This window comes from Corylus avellana, chromosome 2 (assembly GCF_965113065.1).
Source record: "Corylus avellana chromosome 2, dhCorAvel1.hap1.2, whole genome shotgun sequence".
NCBI classification, from domain to species: Eukaryota; Viridiplantae; Streptophyta; class Magnoliopsida; order Fagales; family Betulaceae; genus Corylus; species Corylus avellana.
The window spans coordinates 45,018,415-45,039,785 of record NC_142491.1 but is presented as its reverse complement, the minus strand read 5'-3'; the positions used below and the strand labels follow the sequence as shown (position 1 = coordinate 45,039,785).

Genomic DNA, 21,371 nt, shown 5'->3' with positions numbered 1-21,371 from the left:
TCCACCTTACAGATCCTACGTAGCCGGTCAGATCTCCGCCAAGTATATCACCAACGGAGGTCTGACATGCCGCCACGCGCCGGTCAAAGTGACTGTGTGTGGCCTTCATGCGCCCATGCGCCGCTGGCCTCTACCACACGTGCACCACACGCGCTAGAGATTTCCCCTATTGCTACCAGCTACGTGTCAACCTCTTAGTGCGCCACATCAACCCAAGGCCACATCATCCCTAGCACCACGTTGTCACAGTGCCACATTATCACATCTGCCACGTTAGTCCATCTACCATGTTAGTACCTCTTCCACATCATCTCACTGTGACACGTCAGCCCTAGTCACACATCAGGTCGTCTGCCACATCATCTCCTTGTCTAGTTGACTTTTGACTTTGACTTCTTTAGAGTTGACCATTGACTTTGACCACTCTCAAAGTTGACTAGGTGTTTCCCACTCAAATTTTCGTCCTGATTTTTAAATTTGTGGTTAATTTTTGCTTTTGGCATCTCTATATGGCAGAAAACAAGATTATTCACCAAATTTAGGCGTTTGTTTTATGGGGTTTAAGTTGGTTCATGCATTGTTCCATTCGGTTCTACAGCTTTTTCTTCGGCGCAGTTCAACCTGGTTCAATCTTCTTGCAGTTGGCACTCTCAGGTCAGACCAATCTTTCCTCTGGTCCATGGGTTTTCAGGCCAAAGAAGCCCTTTCAACCAACTCACTTATGCCTTCTCAACCATAGCCATCACCGGTCAATGCAGCCTCTCATCGGCCATTGATCCATTACTAGTTAGAATTTTTTGAATCAGACCTTTCAACAGTCCAAGGGTTTTAGACATGATTAGCCCCTTCAACCGGCCATTTTCTCTCAACTTAGCTCAGCCGACCAGGCGAGACAGTTTTCTCTCTGCTCAGTCGACGAGGCCAGCTATTTCATTACTAGTATATGGTTTTCAAGTCAAATTATCACCAAGTGAACCAAGCTCCAGCTTAAATGCATAGCTAAATTCAGGCAGAAGCGACCGGTCTTTAGCAACTTTTATGACGTTACTTCGGCAACTCTTTCAGCACAAGCAGCTTTTTCAGCGAATTCAACTCTTTATTTCTTTTTCTTTTACCCAAACTCAAGCTTACACCTTGACATTTTCTTAATCTATTAGGTTACTTACCTGTCACTCATAGCCTCTCTATAAATAAAGGTCCCTGTAGTCCTTCATATAATCAATTCATATCAATACAATGTAGTTCACTGTGTGCTTCCGTTCTCCCTATTATTCTTCTGCTCTTCTATATCTCTCCATTATTCTAACAAGTGGGATGCTTTGGCATTATCCGACTGTGTAAGCTAACTCTGTCGGGACCTAGGAGAACGACATGTGATCTGCGTTGTGATGTTTTCCAAAGTATATGCTAACTTCAAGCATGCACGTTTACATTCTCAATACTCTACTTTCCACCATTGGGTAGAAGAAAGACTGTTTGAAAACGTGAAAAAGAAAAATGTGTTTCATTAAAATTGATATATTTTTTTTAAAATTGATGATAGTTAAATAGTAAGGCTATTTCACAAGCTTGAACAGAGCAATTTAACTTGCCTTATAACGTACTTTTGTCAAAGTTTACTTACAGTGTTATACTTATCCTCATGGAATAAAAGTCAAAAAGAAGATGAATATGTCCTCCCATATTGTTGAATTTTTAGACGGCATTTTGATGATGAAAGTTTCTTACATAATTTTCAGCTTTATTAATTATTAATTGATGATCTAAATTAATTAATTTCTTCAAACAATAGAGTTATTAAAATCATTACCACTTAAAAACTGGATATTCATTGTGCATTTTGGGACGAAAATAATTTCATTTTGATTAAAGTTTCCTCCTTTTTACAGAGATCCCACACAACTTCTCCATCATTAATTAGATGATTTACCATTCTTTTTCTTGGTAAGAGCTCATTCACAAGCTCAAACTTCAGCTGAAAAATGCAACCTAGCCTTCAGCTTGAATCTCTTTCCATGGCAGCTTTCAACTATGATTACAATTACGTGGAATTGATATATATATATATATATATATATATATATATATATATATGGGTATTTTTATTAATTAGTAAATTTCTATTAAAATAAGGAAAAGCATTTTTTTTAAAACGCATTTTTAGGCTTTTCGGGGACAAACATGCTTTGAATTTGAAGTGCTGAAAGCGATTTTTAATTAGGCTTCAAAAGCACAACAACCAAATAGGCCTAATTAAGTTAGATATGTTCTGCACCATAAACAGATCTTCCATCTTCTCCCAGAATTTGTAGCAATAAATTGCTCTGCCTCTTCATCTACCATGTGAACTAGGCCAACCAATATTCAACTCTATGAATTTTATACGAAAATCTCCATTCTTTTGGGAGAAAGAAAACAAAATTCAAAGACCAAGAAAGGGTAGTATTATTACCTTCTTCTGAGACAAAGAATGATTCTTACATATATAACAAGCTATGAAGCTGATGAACTCATCAAATCTATCCTAAATCACAGATTTAATCTAAAAAAAAACACCATTCCAAAACTGCAAACAAATATATGAAGATTAACTACTGATGATCGAACAACAAAACTAAAAATAAAGAAGGAATGAGCTGGAGGACTCCTGCGTGGAAGCTATAGAATTCAGACGAAGACTCCTCCTGGGAGCATGAAAATGTAGGCTACGCCTTGGCGGAAGAAGCCAGGTCTCCGTCAACCTTGTAAGCACCGCCGTGTACTCCCCCAAGAGCTCCGCCACAATCACCGCCATCATCATCTTCTTACTAAAAATCACTTGTTTGTTTTGTTGATGATCAAGAGAATATTGCCGACACGCGAAGGCTTTTGATTTTTGTGGTGGGTTTAAAAAATGAAGCCAAATTTATAAGCCAACTTTCTTTCTTTTTTTTTTTTTTTTTTTCTGGTACGACTTCCTGGAGGATTAGGCACATCATATATATGGAGAGAATGGTCCCGATCGAATTGGCGTTTTTGGTCAGCTTACGCGCAAGTTGTAATCATTAACGTTAAAATTAACCACGTTCTAGTTCGCTAAGATGTGTCTTGTCTTCTATGACTTTGTGTAATCACGTACGTTTTAACCTTTTTTTTATTATTTTTATAATTATTTGTCTTCAATAATGGGATGCTTTGGCATTATCAGACCGTGTAAGCTAACTCTGTAGGGACATAGGAGAACGACATGTGATCTGCCTTGTGATGTTTTTCAAAGTATATACTAACTTCAAGCATGCACGTTTACATTCTCAATACTCTGCCCCCCCCACCTTCCTCTCTTTCGACTGACTTTCACCCATTGGGTAGATCGAAGAAAGACGGTTTGAAAACGTGAAAAAGAAAAAGAAAATAATCATGTTTTTGTTGTTTAAAATATACTTTTTTCACAAGCTTGAACAGAGCAAGTTAACTTGCCGTTACGCGTCTTGTTAACGTACTTTTTGTCAAAGTTTACTTACAGTGTTATACTTATCCTCATGGAATTAAAGTCAAAAAGAAGATGGATGAATATGTCCTCCCATATTGTTGAATTTTTAGACCACATATTGATGATGAAAGTCTGTTTCTTACATAATTTTCAGCTTTATTAATTATTGATGATCTAAATTAATTAATTTCTTCAAACAATAGAGCTATTAAAATCATAATTACCACTTAAAAACTGGATATTCATTGTGCATTTTGGGAAGAAAATAATTTCATTTTGATTGAAGTTTCCTCCTTTTTGCAGATTGTAAGGCATGGCTCCAGCCTCCAGTTGCAGCAAGTTTGATAATAAGATGGAGAACCGGCCAATTTGAGCCTGTTTGGAATTGCGTTTGAAAAATAGAGCTTTTAAGTCAAAAAGAGCTTTTGGGTAAAAGTTTCATTTTTAAGTTTTTGCCAAAAGTGCGTTTTGGCCATTTTTAGGCTTTTAGACTCTTAAAAGCGCTTTTAATTTTTTTACCAAACGAGTACTTTTTTCTTCAAATAGACTTTTTGAGTGTTAAAAGTACTTTTAGACTTCTCAAATACAATCTCAAACAGGTCCGTAATGATAAAAGTCACAAATCATGATTATTTACTGTCCACATAGCTATTCAGGCAACAAATTAATATGAGATAATTCTTATGGAACATGCTTCTCCAAACAAGGAAACACGTTGCCTGAGATCTGCTCAAGCGGATGAATTTTATAAAAATTTTTAGCAATCCCAACAATAAAATTGCCAACAATGTCTATCCCACAAGTCATTTGATTTTGTATCAACCTAACATGCGTGACAAATGAGTCTACCATGTGTTGCGTGCTCCATTAATTTGTTTGGGAGCATGCGTCGCATGCCTATGCTGACTTTCCCTTTCTGGTAAAAGTTCAAATGTGATAAGGATGAAAGGAGGCATCACCAAATTCTGTTTATAAAGAGAGTCAAAATGCTTGAAAAAGAGATTATTTACATACGAGATAAGCAATGTATTCTGCCAAATTTACACTCATTCTCCATCTACATTGAGTTTTCCTTCAGAAGGAATAGGATCTAGTAAATACCTTCTTCCACGCTTTCAAGGTTAGAGACCGAACCCTAGTCAAAGCCAAAGAAGGCTTTGAGTCTCTCGGACGATCCGAAGGCAACGGTGATTGCGGTGACGATTCTTCTAATGCAATATTGTCGTCTGAATTCCAAAACCGTGCGTCTTTTCTCTTGCTCCTTATGGTTGCTAGCACATTGTACTTGTTACAAATTCCCCATACAGTCACCTTTTGTTGATTATAATCCACTTGTACAGAATATATCCCTGCACCCATAAACACAAGGATAAAAATTAAGATAAAAACATTAATAAATAACTCAAAACACAAAACCCTAATCAAAATTATAAAAAAAAAAAAAAAAGTTGACTTTTCTTTTTGAAAACATATCCTTAGGACTATTTTCTTATTTTCATTCTCCTCAATACCCTTTTCCTTTGATTAGTAGATGAGAAAAATAATTGGTGGTTGGGGGTTCTTTTAGGCACATTTTTTTCACTACTTTAATGTGTAATGATAGTGTCAGTAAAAGTGAAGGCCCAAATTCGCGTAAGTCAGAGGCCTTATGATTGAGGCCTAATTTCTGGGCAACGTGTGGGCTAATGCATTCATGGACCGACCTGATCAGATACATGCATGACTTGGCCATACCATACCATTCCAAATTACCAATGACATAAACATGTACAAAATGGATATCACATCTGGGCATCATTGACTTTGCATCAATCGAGCATATGTTACCTACCCATGCCATGATGCTAATGCTATGATCACCCTTCTTCATGGCACATTTCCTTTGTGTCAGTGTTCATTTATATGCGTGTTTGTAGATGTATTCATTAACTTTAATTTAGAAGGTGGTCCAATGCCACCATATATATATATATTCATGTAATTCATGGAACAGCTGGAGATATGATAACATAACACATGGAGATGTTGCATGCGTATAGTCCAGCCAAATTAAAGAAATCAGAGAAGGGATAAGGCTAAAATTAAACCTATATATGACTTGGTATCTTTTTAGGCCTTGGGCTTCAGCATATTCAAATATCATGCCCAAAACTAGGCATATGTGGCCCATGTGGGTGGACCGGCCACTTAATGACAAGAACGTATTTTACTTACCTAAATTAGAGAAGACAAGAAAATACATAGGCTAGCTCTTAAAATACAATTTTTTAAAATTACAAATAAGTGTAAAATAAAATTGTAATTCGGCCTTTAAAATAATATATTTATTAAAATGCACCTCCTTACCTAGGGATGGACCTAGGCAATTGGGTATCATATATATATATATAAGGTAAATCTTCAAAATATATTATTTCTCTTCCCAACTCTTCCGGACTCTAATTCCCGATTCCTTTTATTTATTTAATTTTAGTTTTGCCCCCTCACATTAGATTTCTGGTTGCCCTTACCTACCGTATGAAAATTTTACGTTTTTAAACCCCATTTTTAAGGCAATTTTGTTTTAAAACACGTGTTTAACCTACAAAATTGTTGAGCCAAACAAATTCTTAGGGTCTGTTTGAATTTGTAATTTCAAAACATACGATTCAAAATAATAATTTGAAAATGCAGTTAAAATTTTTTTTTTTCTTTTATATTTTCAAATCACAATTTTTAAAAAACATGTTTGGTCCAAAATCGCATCGAGTTAGTGCCAAACGCACTCATAGTAGTACAACTCATGCATATCTCCGGTTTGTATTTGTCTTAATTAGGTATAGGAATATGCAAGATGTTCAAAGAAATTAACAAAACAGTAAAATAATTAAAAAAAAAATTGTTTAAAGAAACGTTTGCATTATTCAAACAGGAAAAAAAAGAAAGAAAGAAAGGGAAATCCTCAAATTAATATTACCTTTGAGATGGGATAAGGTCTTTTTTATTTTCTTTTCACACCCGTAAGAGTAGAGAGGCACCATCATCTCCACGTACTGTGCTTCCACATTCTTGCAAGCCACAACAATTTGCATGTCAGCCATTGATCTTCAAAGCACCAGTTACCATCAATGTACGTAACTGCTTTGTTCTTGATATTGATAGCGGTTTGGATTCTTGCTGGTTCAGTTAGAAGGCCTTATATATATAGGATATATAGCACGAAGGTGAAGGTCTTAAATAACCCTAGATTCCATATAGCTAGAAACTTTCATTTTTCTTTTCCTTCCTTCCCTTTACAGTTTTTTTTTTTTTTTTTTTTCTTGGTGATGTTGTTTATGCTTTAAGTTACTGTTCATGGCGGCTTGAGGTGGTTGAAGAGGATTATGTCCCAAAAAGACACTTTGGTACGTAGGGAAATTCTGGTTTTGAATGGATATATATGGGACGGTGAGTCGGATGAGTGCAAAGCTGTGTCAGCATCTCTGTATGCTGTCTAATCAAAAGTGCAGTGAATTCTCCTTTACATGGGACTTGGATCGCCATGGATGTTGGCTCCCATGTGCGTTGTTTTCCTTATCAAAGAAGTTGGCTTCGTGATTGGAACTAGCTAGGTAAACTTTAAGATCAATTTATTATACTCATATTAAATGAATTTTTTTTTCTCTTTAATTGCCGCAAGAAAACAAAAGAAAAAAAAAGAGAAGTTAGAGCTTAGTCAGAGTACTTTGATTGTGTTCCCTTCAATTTTATGTATCCGAGGTTGTTAATTGTTATTGTGCTGAAGTGCTCGAGGCATCATCATCATTGTTATGCACTCATTGAATATAACACCATGCACATGCATGCATTCTTCGCTTAGATTTGCAAGGAGACCAATGCAGTACCCCCGATATCTTTCAATTTTATATTCTTGCTAAGATCGTGCTCGACATGTCACATCTCACAGCAGGGAATGTATCCATGAATCAGGACGATGCATTTCATGGATCAAATTAGGGTCGTATTTGAATAGCGTGTATATATATATATATATATATATATATTGTCTCACGATGACTATGTTGTTATGTTTAAATACAACCTAACAAAATCTATGATCGATCCGCGCTCAATTTCAGATGAATAAATTCATAGATGGGAAGATTTTATCCGGTTTGTGTAGGTCCAATATCCAAATCTTTAATTTGTAGAAAAACTTTAGAAGATAAAGATAAAAAAGGATAAAAATGAGATATAAAGAGAAAAATACTAAGACAATATCAGGAGAATATCATGAGAATACCTAATATTTCCCTGATCTAGAATATCAATTACACTGAAAATTATGCTAATATATCCAAGATTTCACGGATTAATAGGATTCTCTCCAGTCCAAGTTAATGGCCAAGATCTCTCTAGAGAGATCCTACGGCCATTTACATATGTTCTATTAATATAAATAATGATAAAATATTATTTATACTTTAAAAATAATTAAAAATTTAAAAATATTTTAAAAAAACTAAGGGGTGGCTGGCCATCTCATAGGGGGTGGCCGGACCACCCCCATTGACCTGGGGTGGCCGCCCCAATGGCCAAACTATAAAAAAAAATTAAAAAAAAATAATAAAAAAGAAAATTGTTTGGCCCTTGGGGGTGCCCGGACCACCCCGTTGGGCCATGGGGTGGCTTCGGCCACCCACAAGGGGCAAAAAAAAAGAAAAAAAAAAAATCGTTTGGCCGTTGGGGGGGTGGTTAGACCACCCCTAAGGGCCATAGAGTGGTCCGGTCACCCCCTATATATGGCCAAGATGGGTGGCCAACCACCCCTTATTTTTTTGTTATTTGATTTATTATTAGTTTTTAATCTTAAATAATATATTATTATTATTTTTTGTTAATGGGACAAGTGTCCCACTTGTGGCTCTAAAATTTCTGAAAAGAAATTTCAAAATTGGATACCCTCGATCCATTATGGACCAAAGATGATAGTATTCCAGATTTCACAAGTCTAGAATTTATGTAAGCAAATTAAAACTCTCTTCAAGTGCTAGGATTAACCACTAAATTAAGTGGTAGTCAATAAAAGTAGTTTGATAGTACTTTAATTGCTTTAATATTAGTCAAACAAAGCTTTATCTTTTTTTTTTTTGAAAAAGTTGGTTCATTCATCTTGCAGGTAGCCTCTAATCAGCTGTCTTAATCCCAATTCTAGTCACAGTTTTTCTCTTTATGTGATAACTGCATCGATCCTTTTCCTTCCCGCAACTTCATTTTTCAAAAAATGATAAAATTTCATTTCCTTTTCTTACCATACATTGTCTTCAACTTTTGAGGGTGTGACTGTTTTGTGTATGAAACTAAAGGACAAGTGGGCGCATGTGTGATGGCAATGGCATCATCATCGTCATCATCACCATCATCACCGCCGCAGTGACTTCAATTGAACTGTTAAGAAGATGACTCAGATCTCAAGCACAGCAGGCCCCCACCACCATGTGAATCCCACGCCTCTGATTTGTCTGACGGAATCTCAAACCCCCACACCATCAGTTTTATCCTGTCCTTTTAGGTTCATGTGACATCCACAAAGATTTAGCAAAAGCTTTGCCACATCTTGGAATTGGATCGAAAGACTTTTTTACCCACTTCAAATCCTTGTAAAGATGGATATTCGGATGGCAGGAGCACAATGATTGCAAGGGTATACATGTCATGGTTTCTGCAACATATCAGGGCTCCTCAGAGGAGGCTGCCATGGTGCCTTTGCTTTGCTGCTTTAATCTGCTATCCTTTTCTAAATCAATCTCCTGCTGAAGTCTGCCATGTACTAAAAGAACGAGAGCCAGAAAAAGACGACATATTTCAGCAGAAAGATATTGCAAATTAAAAGAAGCTTTCGGGGAATTTATGGATAAGTGTTTGGAAAGAAAGATCAATATTAGAGGCATGATCCAGATTATTTGGCTTTGCAAGGGGATAAAAAGCAGTTCGAGGGGATGATTCTTGTCCACATATATAACTCTTCCCCGTTTTTATATATCTTTCAATGTATTTGATTGCTGGCAGGTTAAAGGAAAAATACCAAAAAAAAAAGAAGATAAGATTTAATCAAACATCTTAAATAATATATAATGGATTCCTTAGTAAACATGAATCCAATTAGGTAGATTAACTCATTTAACTGATTTGATGAGCAAACACTTAATCTATCTCTAGTCAGATATGTTGCATGGCACAGCTCATTAATTAATTAGATGGTGTTCATATTTGTGGAATTCATTTCCATTGTTCTCTTCCATCCCCACTTACCTTAAACTATTCAAGGTAGGTTTGGATCGTTATTGTAAGAGAGCTCACATGGAATCCAGCTGTCTGATTGAATAGATAGTCAAATAATCCAAAATATGTTTGAGCAATGGGATCTCACATGAGCTCTCTTACAATAGCTGTCCAAATTACTAGTAATTTAGACAGTTAATTGTTGTGAATCCTTAACTGTTAAAATTTAATCATGGATGTGTCATGTGAGGTGAACTTGGCATTGTCATGTGAGGTGAACATAATGACCTTATCTTGTATATTTTGTCTGTTAAATGTTAATCATGTGGCGTGTGATTGATCAGTATTGTCTTGGAGGTGGACATGATGACCTTATCTTGCATATGTTTCCCAATTAGAGGGTACAGCAAGATTCTTCATAAGATATGGAAGCTACCCTTCCTTCAAATTGATTACATCAATATTTGCTTGACAGGCTTAATCACAAACATCATGTGATCGAATTAGGGCTTGATAATATGGTATTAGGTGTGCTTAAAAATAAGAACAAAACTGAATAGGTTACCACATGGGAATTTTGTGATTGATCTGTTGTCCGTCACATGTTGTGCCACATTCATTCACAACATACATATGCTTTGCATCAAACAGTAGTTAATGATATCAAAGTCCCCAATATATAACACACAAAAGAAGCATGCAAAGGACCCAAATTTGGACTGAGAATATTCTTATTACATGGTTGAATGTGGATCATATATATAATATGCATATATTTGAACTATAATACAATGATCGATACAGAATGATTTATATTATTAATCAATTTGCATCTAATTCCATTTGACACGTACCTCCCACCAAACTTTCTGAAAATTTTACATTGTAATAACATTTTTTGATATTATAATAATTTTCGATCATAATATTATGAAATGCAGCATGCATTGGGGTTCTCATCACTGAAGAGCTGAGGAGGTGGGATTCGTTCAATGACATAGAGTGGCTGGTAGTAGTACATCATCCTCTTCATGCCTTCCTCATCAATATTGTTGCCATTTTCTCCACCCTCCTTCTTGCCCTCTTCTTTGCTTTCCTCACCGCCACCCTTTTCTTTTTTATTCTCAGTGCTTTCACCATTGTTATTACCTTCTTCTTTTTTAGCTTCTTCTGCTGGTTTTTCTTCTTCTTTCTTTTCTTCTGGTTTTGCTTCTTCTGCTGGCTTCTCAGCTTCCTTATTCTCTTCTTTCTTCTCCGGTTCAGGCTCTGGCTGAGGTACAATTCGAGCTTGCTTTTTGGTCCGTCTATAAACATAATCGACAAGCTTGTCTCCGTCCATGGTCCCAGTGACCATGACCTTCCCAGTACTCAGCTCTGTCACGGCTGTTTGAACTCCTATAACACAATCATGAATATAATTGTTACTAATTATAAAAATAAAAAATAAAAAATAAAAAAAATTAATTAATTAATATTGTAATTGTGAAGACTATATATACAACGTCATGGCATGATGACCAGTTTCATCCATTAGTTTAAAAAATAGCAAAAGTTAGGCCCAGATATATCATTATAATGGTAGGTGCATGCACAAGCATATGGTATGGTGGAAAAATATGGGAATCTGCTAAGACTTTTGGGAACCAAATTCCTTTCATTTGTTTTTTTTTTCCCGTTGGATTAATTCAGGGGCAACCTTTTAGTTACAAGTTACATCCAGATGACTGCATGCCACATCAGACAGGGCCAAGGCCAACCATGTATTTCCTAGGTAAATTTCGACAAATTTGCTCTTCAAACAAGTTTTTAGCTGTCTGCCCATAAAATTGAAGATCTAGATCCTTACAAAGGACCCAGCATGGGATTCCTTTGTCAGCTTTTCTTCAGTTGGGCAGTCACACTCAAATTATTAACTTAGCAATATACAGAATGGGAAAATGCAACAAATTAAGTTGTTCCTTATACCTCTCATTTGGAGGATCTTCCTCTTAAGTTGCTCAGCACAGGCCTCACAGTGCATGTTTACATTGAGTTCCACTGCTATTAATCCACTAACCTGGAGCACAGCAGAGTACCACATGTGGGTTCATGTTTGTTTGTAAAAAATTGAAGTAAATTAATTTATCAAGCACTTCATATTTTTGATCTTTTTTTCAGTTTCTAAGTAAAGGGTACTGCATGAGACCTGTGAAGCCACAACTTCTGGTAAGGGTTCACCCTCAGATGCTGGTAATGGGGATAGGACTTTTGCACTTCTTTTTGTCCTCTTCATTATTTTTGTGCACACTGCTTGAGGCTCCACTATTCCCTTTATTGTCACTTCGTTTTTATCCATGTCTATCACAACCCCCTCCACTCCTGATCACAGCAATAAACAGAGTTATATCACTAACTATCAAGTGATCATTCTAATTGTACAACAGTAGTATAGATTATTAAATAATAATTAAGAAAGAAAAAGGGAAAGTGGGGAACCTCTAATTTTCATTATGGATTTCTCGATCTTCTTGGCACATCCAACACAATGCAAGTCCACGTACAAGACAAATGGAGAAGGTGGCTTTGGCTCTTCCTTCTTCTCCTCCTCCTCTGCCTTTTTCTCCTCTGCTTTCTCTTCTTTCTTCCCCTCTGCTGTCTCCTGCTGCTTCTCCTCTGCCTTAGCTTGTTCCTATATATACCAATTAAGCGCAAATGCAGAGCAATCAATAAGAATCAAAAGAAATGCAGCCCCAAAATGAACAAAACTGATTGAAATGCAAAAACACCCCACCTGTTTAGCCTCTTCACCCATGTCTATCAATGGAGAATGAGATATCAAAATAAGGAAGAGGATAGAAAAAGGAGAAGGAATGGGGAGAGATAAACAGACACTGAGAAGAGAGGTGATTTATATTTAGAGAGTGCAAGTATAATGGATGGACGGTGGGGCTATTAGCATTGTAAAGCAAAAACTGTTTGTGATTCCTGAGCACATGCAGTGCCACTAACTGTTCACATAGCCTGTTTGTTTATTATTTCTTTTTTGCGGTTTTTCTCAAACCCCAATGCCGAAGAGGTAGAACCTTTGGAAGAGGGAGAAACTCGAGTAGAGCAGGGTGGCAGATTTATAGAGACAAGGAAGGTGAATCCCCCGGGGGTAAGGGTAAGGCCAAGAGAAAGGAGAGAAAAAATGAAAAGGATGGCAGTACTACCGACCGGTGGATTTTACACAACCAAGTGACGTGTTAGACATGTGTAGCCATCTTATGCTGACAACCTGGATTGATGCCTAGGTTAATTCCCAAGGATGGTCTGGATCTGGTGTGGGACAGACCACGGATTTTCATCTTCTCCGTCGTTTAATCAACGGTCAATACCTAACCTAAGATGATCGATCTAGTTATGTTGTGGAGTGGGTGCACATGCATTGGTGTCTTGCCTTCTGCACTGGAGTTGCACCCATCATGATTAATACTTTATATATGATCCTAAATTTGATATTGTTTAGCAGGAGTCTTAGAATCTAATAAAAGTTCAGAGAAAGATTAACTTTAGTTTAATTATGATGTAAGCAAGGGAGGGTGGGTACAAAATTATTCTTAATAAGTGAGATTTAACATATATATAATCTTTAGTTAATATTCTAACAATTTTCAGGATTAATTAGTGCATATATACATACACTACATGAATTGAATCTCATACACCTATATTTAAAAAGAAAAAAAAATATAATTTTTTTTTAAAAAAAAAAGAAACATCGCTAGGCTGCAAAACAATTGTTGAATTATTAAAGTGTGTTTTGGAATTGAAAGAGCTGTATCAAATTATATGATATACTATTTTGCTTGTAATTTTTAGTTTTAATTCTCCCTTATTATGATATTACTCCCTCAGTCCTTAAACAACAGTCTAGATCTTTTTTTTTTTCTTTTTTTTTTTTTTGGGATTTCTCAAAAATGTTTGCCCATCAAAAAAAAAAAAAAAAAAAAAGATAACCATTTACCATGATTAGGGGCTTAATTAAAGAAAATGGAAGGTAATAAGAGCTTTAATTTTTTTTTTTTTAATGATTTTTTTGTTAATATTTATTAATTGGGAGCCTTATTAAATTGAGGGCCTTAGGGCAGCGGAACAAGATCCTAATTTATAGGTAGACGGCTGCTTAATTGGCCTAGAGGTTGAGCCGACCCTGTATTTAGGGCCAATATGGTTTTAGAAATCTCATAAAAATAAATTGGTTTTAGAAAAAGTATAAATAATTGAATGATGAGAATTATATGGCGGTTCTCAAAAATGTACTTAATCATACAATAAACAATTAGCATAAACATTGCCACAAATTAGTGGTTAAGCAAAGAACTTAACATTTTCCATGAGTTGTGAATTGGGATGGATGAAACGTGGGGATTGCAGAAATGTGTTAGATTTTGCGTGTAAAATTGTGCATACTAGGAACTCCATCTCACGTGGGCTGCTTCCACCTCCCTTTTGTTTACTCTTTTTCTTTCCCCTTTCAATTTCTTTCTCTTGCTCTTCTTTTGGGTCATCTTAAAGCTTCCTATTGGGTTTACCATTTCTCTCTTTCTAGAGTGATGGGCAGGTTTTCCTTGAACATGATATCTCACCACTTTACCCAACTTCACCAAATAAGTATTGAAAATTGCTTTCACTGAAAAAACAACTGCAACTCTCCTCCAATCTTGTAATTTTTACCATTAATTTTTGCATAGAAGATCTCAAGTCCTTTTTAATGCACAAATTGATGGAATAACAGCAAATAGCATACTCATAGACCATAGTTGGTAGTATGGTTTGTTCTTGAAAGTTTGATAGGGAAACTTTGGATCAAAATGAAGAACTTTTTGTGCAAAAACAGAAAAGAAGAGCCCCAACTTTCAAAGGTGGTAACACGTGGAAATGAAAAGGCATATGACAGACAGAGCTCTCAACCTCAAAGGTTTGGTCTAAGATCTCAACCACTAAAAAATTTTCAAGGAAAATAAAATTTCACCAACCAACAACATAATCTTCTTTCTGATGCGAAGTTGCACAAAGTCCAGCCAAAAAGAAGGCAAACAGTAGGGAATTTCGGTTGACCTCCTTTTGATTATGTTTCTCCTTTTTCATTAATAAAGATTGGAGCTCAGAATATGTGGGTTAGAATCATTCAACTTTGATGGATAGGCTGATTAGGAGATTCTAATCAAGGCAGGTGCTTGCAATTCTATTGCTGGGACGGTCGGCAGCTAATAAAGCAATCATACTCAACCACCCATTAATTCATCTTCTATATTTCTAAAACCAAATATGATTGCATAACCAAATATTATTCTCTTAAACAAAATTTATTTAAAGGGCACATGGCTTGCTGTCATTGGCTATAGACGATTGTTTTAAGTGCCTTATATCCCAGCATATTGCATCTAACAGCGTGCATTGTGTGACATGACAACATATACACCGTTAGATCGCATTAAATTGTACCCAATTATTATACCACAAAGTTTCTTAGTTGCAGTCAAACGTGCTTGAAAAAAAGGTTAAGTATATTAGAGTATGGATTCAGCTTGAGTATAGTTTTAGTTGGAACTGGACCCATTGGAACTGAAACACGTCCGATCCCAACTGTCCTGAACCCAATGTGATTGGTTATAACTTTCAGTTGTAATCAACCATAAACTTCTAAAGATTATTAACAACAATTAAACAATGTAGTGAGCATTACAATGGCCAAGATCCTCCAATTAGATTTGCCATGTGTCTTGGTTCTCTGTTTATGATCGAATTCCTTCACTTTTATATAGCTCCAAATCTCTGGAGTGCTCTTTAGATTGGAGTGGACCAATAATTTCTGTATAATTGGGAACTAGAAATCTTCTCACACCACTTTTAGTGGAAAAGAGGCTAATTATGAGAGATATTATGGTTAGTATTGTGAAGGGGTCCATGATTTATACAAATACAGAAGAAGAAAGAGAAACAATGTGCCCTGTTTCGTGTAAAGGGGTCCTTTTTTATATTAATTGCTATTGTTCTCTGCTCAAAGTGTGAGTCGTTTGTGGTCTTAACATGCCTTGTTTTTTGATACAGTCCCCCTCTCCCTGTTCCCACAGTATTCTTGATATAATGGACAGTATGACGAGGCTTGAGAAGTAAGAATATGAAGGGCTAAAAGAAATGTTTGATTAATTTGAAGGAACATGATCAATGATGAGGCTTGGCGTTTTAAAGAATTATTCTAAAAGCAATTAGTCCCATTGTGGGCCTTTATACACCATGGTCCACTGTGTTAGTGGGAGTAGTAGTCAAATTTATGAAGGATCATCTCTTTCGTGATAAAATGATAAAAATTATATTTTTATTTCACTTTATAACGGTATCAATAAATTATTAATAATTGATTTTTTTTTTTTTTTTTTACGAGCTAATCCAAATGTTAATTACATGTCACATGTAGTTTCCAACATTATTCTCTCCTGGATCATAAGGCCCCCCCACTAAAGATGGAAATCCTTATCTTATCCATTGACTATAGTGTTCTTTTATGAAACATGTCTTGTAATGAATGGGAGGCCTATAGTTCTAGAGTAGACCCGGAAGTTCTCTGAATCTCTAGGGTATAGTTTTCATTTTCCCTGTCCCAAAAAGAAAAAGTTTTCATTTTGCAAATCAATCATCTCTCTTTAGGCCTGGGGCAAAAAATAATATATTGAAAAGTAAGAGTTTGGTTGGTTAAATGGAATGTGGGGTGGATTTGTAGGTGAAATTTTATTTCTGAATCACTTTGCTGCACTCATACAAAGTTGCCAAGGAATACCCATAACCTGCTAGGGCAAGGCTGGATATCTCATACAAGAAAATTTACAAAGTATTAATCTGTTGTGTATGTAGAAGAATATTGTTTATTTCTGTTCACAAACACATTTCCCTTTTCCTTGAATATCCAGAAAATTTCAAAGCATGCATGCAGGCTGCAGCATTATGGAATTAGAATTCAATGTTATCCACGCCATATTCTGAAATTTTATTGCACGACTGAGGTTTGGTGCTCACTCAAATATATCTCGGCAAGAGCAGTGAGTAATGCTGCACCAACTGGAAGGACATCCTCATCAAGAAAGAAGTAAGGGGAGTGCGGAGAGTGAATTGAACCCAACTTCTCGTTTCTAATTCCAATACTAAGCATAACTCCTGGAATGAGTTCTTGATAGAAGGCAAAGTCTTCACCTGCCATCACCTTTGAGCCAACCTTGACATTCTCAGGACCAAACAAAAGTTTGCCAACCCTCCCCACGTGAAGATGCAATCTCTCATCATTTACAACAGCAGGGTATGCTGGAAAATCTTCTTCCTTCATATCGATATATGCATTACATCTGTGTACAGCTGCTTGTCCCTCAATAACCTACAACCAGCCCCAATTATATAGGCATCACCAACTCTGAAACCAGTGACTTCACTTAGTTGAATATTTGTACTTTTGAAAGGAAAAAAAACAAAAAAAAACATTTGCCATGGACTTGATGCCCAGCACAATAAACTTATAAAACAAACAGAAGAGAAGTTATGGGGCGACAATGTGGTAGGAAGCTTAGAACAACTCCATAAAGCTGACAAACAAATGACATCTATCTAGAGGTGCAGTATGAAACACTATCTATAAGAAATAATGGAGTTAAGGTGGATTGAACAATGGAAATATAAAATATTAATGCCAGTTTAACATGAATAAAAGTTTTCTTCTTTATGTTCTAAAGAGGTTAACTTCTTACCTTGCATTGCAGAACGATGAAAAGCAAAATTACTATTTCATAAAGCCAAAAGTGAGAAGGTTAAGGGATAGTATATGCCTCTTTCAACCGTTGCCTTAGGTGGTGCAAGCCTTCAGTTGTGAGACTCCTCAAAGTGCCCCCAAATTCAACATATGGTGGAATTGTATCCAAAGCAGTGCCACCTCTGACATAAGTAACAGATAGCACCTTCAGGAAAAAAGTAACCATTAGCACTGTCACAGTGGATGTTGTCACACTGGATGTTTTATATGCTTCAAGTCTCCCGTAAACTCCATTCTTGCATGGCCAAGCAGCTGAATGGTTTTGAAAATGACAAATGGCGAGCATGAAGACTTCCTTTAACAATAAAGTAATAGTGACAAATGAAATCTGCCATAATGCCAGCAACTACACCAAACAATTTGGAGCTGGAAGTGATTTAGGCTTCAAAACTTGAAGTTATAAAGATAGTACAATGGATCACTATGGAAGCTACAGCATTTGTTAAAGCATCCAATCCAAAAGATTAAATTAACCATGACCAAGCACATAGCCAAAGCCTTCAATGTGGGACTTCCTTTCAGAAAGATTACATGAAAAGATTCAGGATAGGGACACACCTGACTATCAAGGGGATTAGTTTCTTTTGAGATGAGCAGTTGCAATGCCAAAATTGAAAATGATGCAGCAAGAATTGGATCCAAACTAGTGTGGGGATTTCCAGCATTCCCATCTTTTCCGACTATTTTTGCTTCAAAGATGCATGTAGCAGCTAAGACAGGCCCTGCAATGGATGATATACTTCCAGTGGGTATATTGCAATCGATGTGCATTGCAAATATTGCTTCAGAATCACGAAGAGAACCTTCTTTTATCATGTGAGATGCACCAGCACCTCCCTCCTCAGCAGGTTGGAAAAGAAGTCTCACAGTTCCCTTCAGTATCAGATAAAAAGGGGTTTTAGAACAACATATTTTGAAGCTTATATAGGCAAGTTTGAGTACCCCACAGACTATAACCAATACGAACACCTAATTAGATTCAACTGCCAACTTGCCAAAAGGTGTCAGGACACAACATGAAAAAAAGTAAATTCTAAATCTGTTACCTAAATAAGTATTGCTCAATGGAGATAAAAAAATTATCATAGTTTTGAGGATTTCAAGAGATTGATAGTGGAACTAAAGGCCTTCTTCTTCAAAACCCTATACCACTGGACGGTCACCTATAACTGTCTTCATATTACTAGTTTTCATGATTTTCTTGATCTTTGATCTTTTTCTGATTAGATGTCTCTTTTGTATACTTCGTGTACCTAGGACACAAAGTTACTCAGCCAATTAACCTATTTATGTGGTCCATACAAAAGGATTTTGGACAGATTTACCTAGATTGTTGGCACTCTAAAATTTATGTGGAAGTACTAATTTGAGGAGCTATTAGAGCACCACTGCAAGGGAATCTGGTCATGGATAGAATTGAAAGAGATCAATCATCTGAGCTTGGATTAAAGAAGTTAGGTTGTAAGGAGATACTAAGGAGCTGCTTTTTGTAACCCAATCAAGTCGATTCTCAGCTTGAAATACGCATTTGTTCACTGTGATACACATTGAATATGGCACAGGCCCAAGCCTTGTAAAAGGTCACATTTGTATTTGCACAATTTCTCTTGTTGAATCTAATGCTAATCCAAGAAGGCTTTGCTATTATTCTTTCTGTTTAGGGTACTCACAGAACAACAATACCATCACAAGTTCACTAGATAATGCCCCTCTCCGTGGCCTTGGACATTTTGCCACTTAACAAAGTTCAGTTGGTAAGCCCTCCTCAATGTGCCATTGAAGATGCAGATAATTGACAAGAAAAAATATAATACTCCACTTAAGTTTATTGGCAAGTGAGTTTTTCGGTTTCGCCTAATGGCTGCAGTTTTCACACAAATGTCTATCACTATTCTAGAAATTCATCGCCTTTGAACAAGAACATGAAAAGATGCATAGGTGGTCAATGTAGGAAAGCAACATTTTCTGCTATTGCAATACCCAAAAAAAAAAAAAACACAAACACACAACCTTGAGTTTATCTTTCCGCTGGCTAAGCAATTTGGAAGCACCAAGGAGCATTGTCGTGTGGGCATCGTGTCCGCACCCGTGCATTTTACCATCAATCTTGCTCTTATGCTCCCACTCAACAAGCTCCTGTATATACACGCACCACTCCACAAATTATCAACTACCATTCTCTATACTCTATCCTCAAAAAAAAAAAAAAAAAAAAAAAAAAAAAAGACGCACTTAAAAACAAAAGTAATAAAAATGGGTTTCTGGATTACTCATTTACTTGCAAAGGCAGAGCGTCCATGTCTGCTCGAAGAGCGACAATTGGAGGAGAACCCGAGCCGATTTGGGCAACAATGCCGGTTTTGGCAACTGGGTATCTGTAAGGGATGCCAAGCTTGTCGAGTTCTCTGCGGATGAGAGCGCTGGTATTATGTTCTTCGAATTTGAGCTCTGGGTACTCATGAATTTTCCTTCGTATTGAGACCAACCAGTCTTTGTCTTGCTGGGCAGAGCTTTGGAGCTGCGTTGCGTAAGTTGGGTCCTGAAAGCTCTGGATTGGAGAAAGGGTGGTGAGTGAAAGAAGCAAGATGAGTAGAAGCATGTGGACGATCATGGAAGTTTCCATCCTTGCTTGGAATTTGTGGACGACTATGGCTTCGCTGACCAGCAATAGAATTGGACGAGTAGACGACTATGGGTTCGCTGACAGGACATGCAACAGAGAGTAGGTGGATATGGGTATTCATTTTTACAAATATGTGAAAACACTGAGCAAATTAAGCATGACGGGGTGGTGGCGCAGTTGGCTAGCGCGTAGGTCTCATAGCGTAGAGAGTGATCCTGAGGTCGAGAGTTCGAGCCTCTCTCACCCCAAAACATTTTCTTTTGTTGCAGCAAGAAAATTTCGATTTTTTTTTTTTATTTTTTCAACCTGTCATCGATTATTAGTAATTCATAATTTATTCTTAAGAAGTAGTTCAATCGACTATGAATCACACTTCATGAAACAAAGTTTATTAATTCGAATTCATTTTCTGTGAACATTTTAAAAATAAAAAATTCATGATTTGGCATAATTTATTAATGGTATTTTTATCATTAGAGTGACATTGACACCTTTTTGTGATGCGACAACAAATAGGCTATGAGTTTACTTATACGTTTTCAATGATGGTCATTGGTCAAACAAATAAAGAGATCAAAATTAGTTTACCATTTCTTATGATTAATGCTAATGAATTGTGTTGGGAAGCGGACGAGCAGGCCCAAGTGGCATGCACTATAAGGCCCAAAATTAGCCCATTAACCCAGGTTCTTCTTTTCTAAGTAGTAGGAAATCAGCTCCCATATCATAATTGCGATACACGGATAATATTTATCGTTCTAACCATGATGTAAGATACGCTCAAATTATGATTATTTTTAGTTCATTTAAATTGAAAAAATATTCAATTAACAATATTAGAGGGATATTTTTATCCCATCAAAAAATAAAAATATAAAAATACTCTTCAAATATAACTAACTGAATATTCTTCTGTTCAAATTCATGTTTCTTAATTTAGAGAGTAAATGATGCTTAAATCAAGGGCTAACGTGGGATTAACTATAGGTGGAAAAAGGATCATGGCATATAGACGGTAGGACTACTATAAAAGATAATTCACGATTATGTAAAAAGGGATTTTGGGCCTTTGACCCCCGCTCAAAATTTTGATTTTGAATAAAAATATTTTTTGACTTAACCGTCAGAGTTATCCCTCGCTCGCTAACACTCCTGACAAACTTCATTGATTATATTTTCTTGTTTTTTACAAGCACAAATTGGTTGGTGTTCGACGGAAGGAA

The 21,371-nt window shown here is 36.3% G+C and overlaps 3 protein-coding genes across 4 annotated transcripts; all 3 read right to left on the bottom strand.

Annotated features, from left to right (window-relative positions):
• Positions 1-4,424: 4,424 nt before the first annotated feature.
• On the bottom strand, positions 4,425-6,634 carry LOC132167832 (Heavy metal transport/detoxification superfamily protein). The gene is made up of 2 exons (XM_059578865.2): positions 6,426-6,634; positions 4,425-4,818 (listed from the first exon to the last, which is right to left on the bottom strand). The coding sequence occupies exons 1-2, from the start codon at positions 6,547-6,549 to the stop codon at positions 4,544-4,546; spliced, it is 399 nt and encodes a 132-aa protein (XP_059434848.2). The 5' UTR covers positions 6,550-6,634; the 3' UTR covers positions 4,425-4,543.
• A 3,778-nt stretch (positions 6,635-10,412) lies between these two features.
• On the bottom strand, positions 10,413-12,891 carry LOC132163260 (Heavy metal transport/detoxification superfamily protein). Its single transcript, XM_059573476.2, has 5 exons — positions 12,480-12,891; positions 12,185-12,377; positions 11,895-12,067; positions 11,675-11,765; positions 10,413-11,104 (listed from the first exon to the last, which is right to left on the bottom strand). The coding sequence occupies exons 1-5, from the start codon at positions 12,498-12,500 to the stop codon at positions 10,638-10,640; spliced, it is 945 nt and encodes a 314-aa protein (XP_059429459.2). The 5' UTR covers positions 12,501-12,891; the 3' UTR covers positions 10,413-10,637.
• Positions 12,892-16,442: 3,551 nt separating this feature from the next.
• ILL3 (IAA-leucine-resistant (ILR1)-like 3) lies at positions 16,443-20,219 on the bottom strand. Of its 2 annotated transcripts, XM_059603306.2 has the most exons (6): positions 19,804-20,219; positions 19,536-19,661; positions 18,329-18,398; positions 18,084-18,247; positions 17,542-17,670; positions 16,443-17,096 (listed from the first exon to the last, which is right to left on the bottom strand). In XM_059603306.2, exons 1-6 carry the CDS (start codon positions 20,146-20,148, stop codon positions 16,716-16,718), a joined length of 1,215 nt encoding a protein of 404 aa, XP_059459289.2. In that variant the 5' UTR covers positions 20,149-20,219; the 3' UTR covers positions 16,443-16,715. The 2 variants fall into 2 exon arrangements, with proteins under 2 accessions (XP_059459289.2, XP_059459283.2); XM_059603300.2 differs by having other exon boundaries at positions 18,084-18,398.
• Between the last annotated feature and the right edge of the window lie 1,152 nt (positions 20,220-21,371).

Coding starts and splice junctions, on each gene's coding strand:
- ILL3 (XM_059603300.2), bottom strand. CDS start 20,148: ATGGAAACTTCCATGATCGTCCACATGCTTCTACTCATCTTGCTTCTT. Junction 18,399..19,535: donor AGCGGAAAGATAAACTCAAG/GTTGTGTGTTTG, acceptor CTGATACTGAAG/GGAACTGTGAGACTTCTTTT. Junction 17,671..18,083: donor CTAATCCCCTTGATAGTCAG/GTGTGTCCCTAT, acceptor TTTTTCCTGAAG/GTGCTATCTGTTACTTATGT.
- LOC132163260 (XM_059573476.2), bottom strand. CDS start 12,500: ATGGGTGAAGAGGCTAAACAG. Junction 12,068..12,184: donor ATCCATAATGAAAATTAGAG/GTTCCCCACTTT, acceptor TGCTGTGATCAG/GAGTGGAGGGGGTTGTGATA. Junction 11,766..11,894: donor CAGAAGTTGTGGCTTCACAG/GTCTCATGCAGT, acceptor GCTGTGCTCCAG/GTTAGTGGATTAATAGCAGT.
- LOC132167832 (XM_059578865.2), bottom strand. CDS start 6,549: ATGGCTGACATGCAAATTGTTGTGGCTTGCAAGAATGTGGAAGCACAG. Junction 4,819..6,425: donor GACCTTATCCCATCTCAAAG/GTAATATTAATT, acceptor TTATGGGTGCAG/GGATATATTCTGTACAAGTG.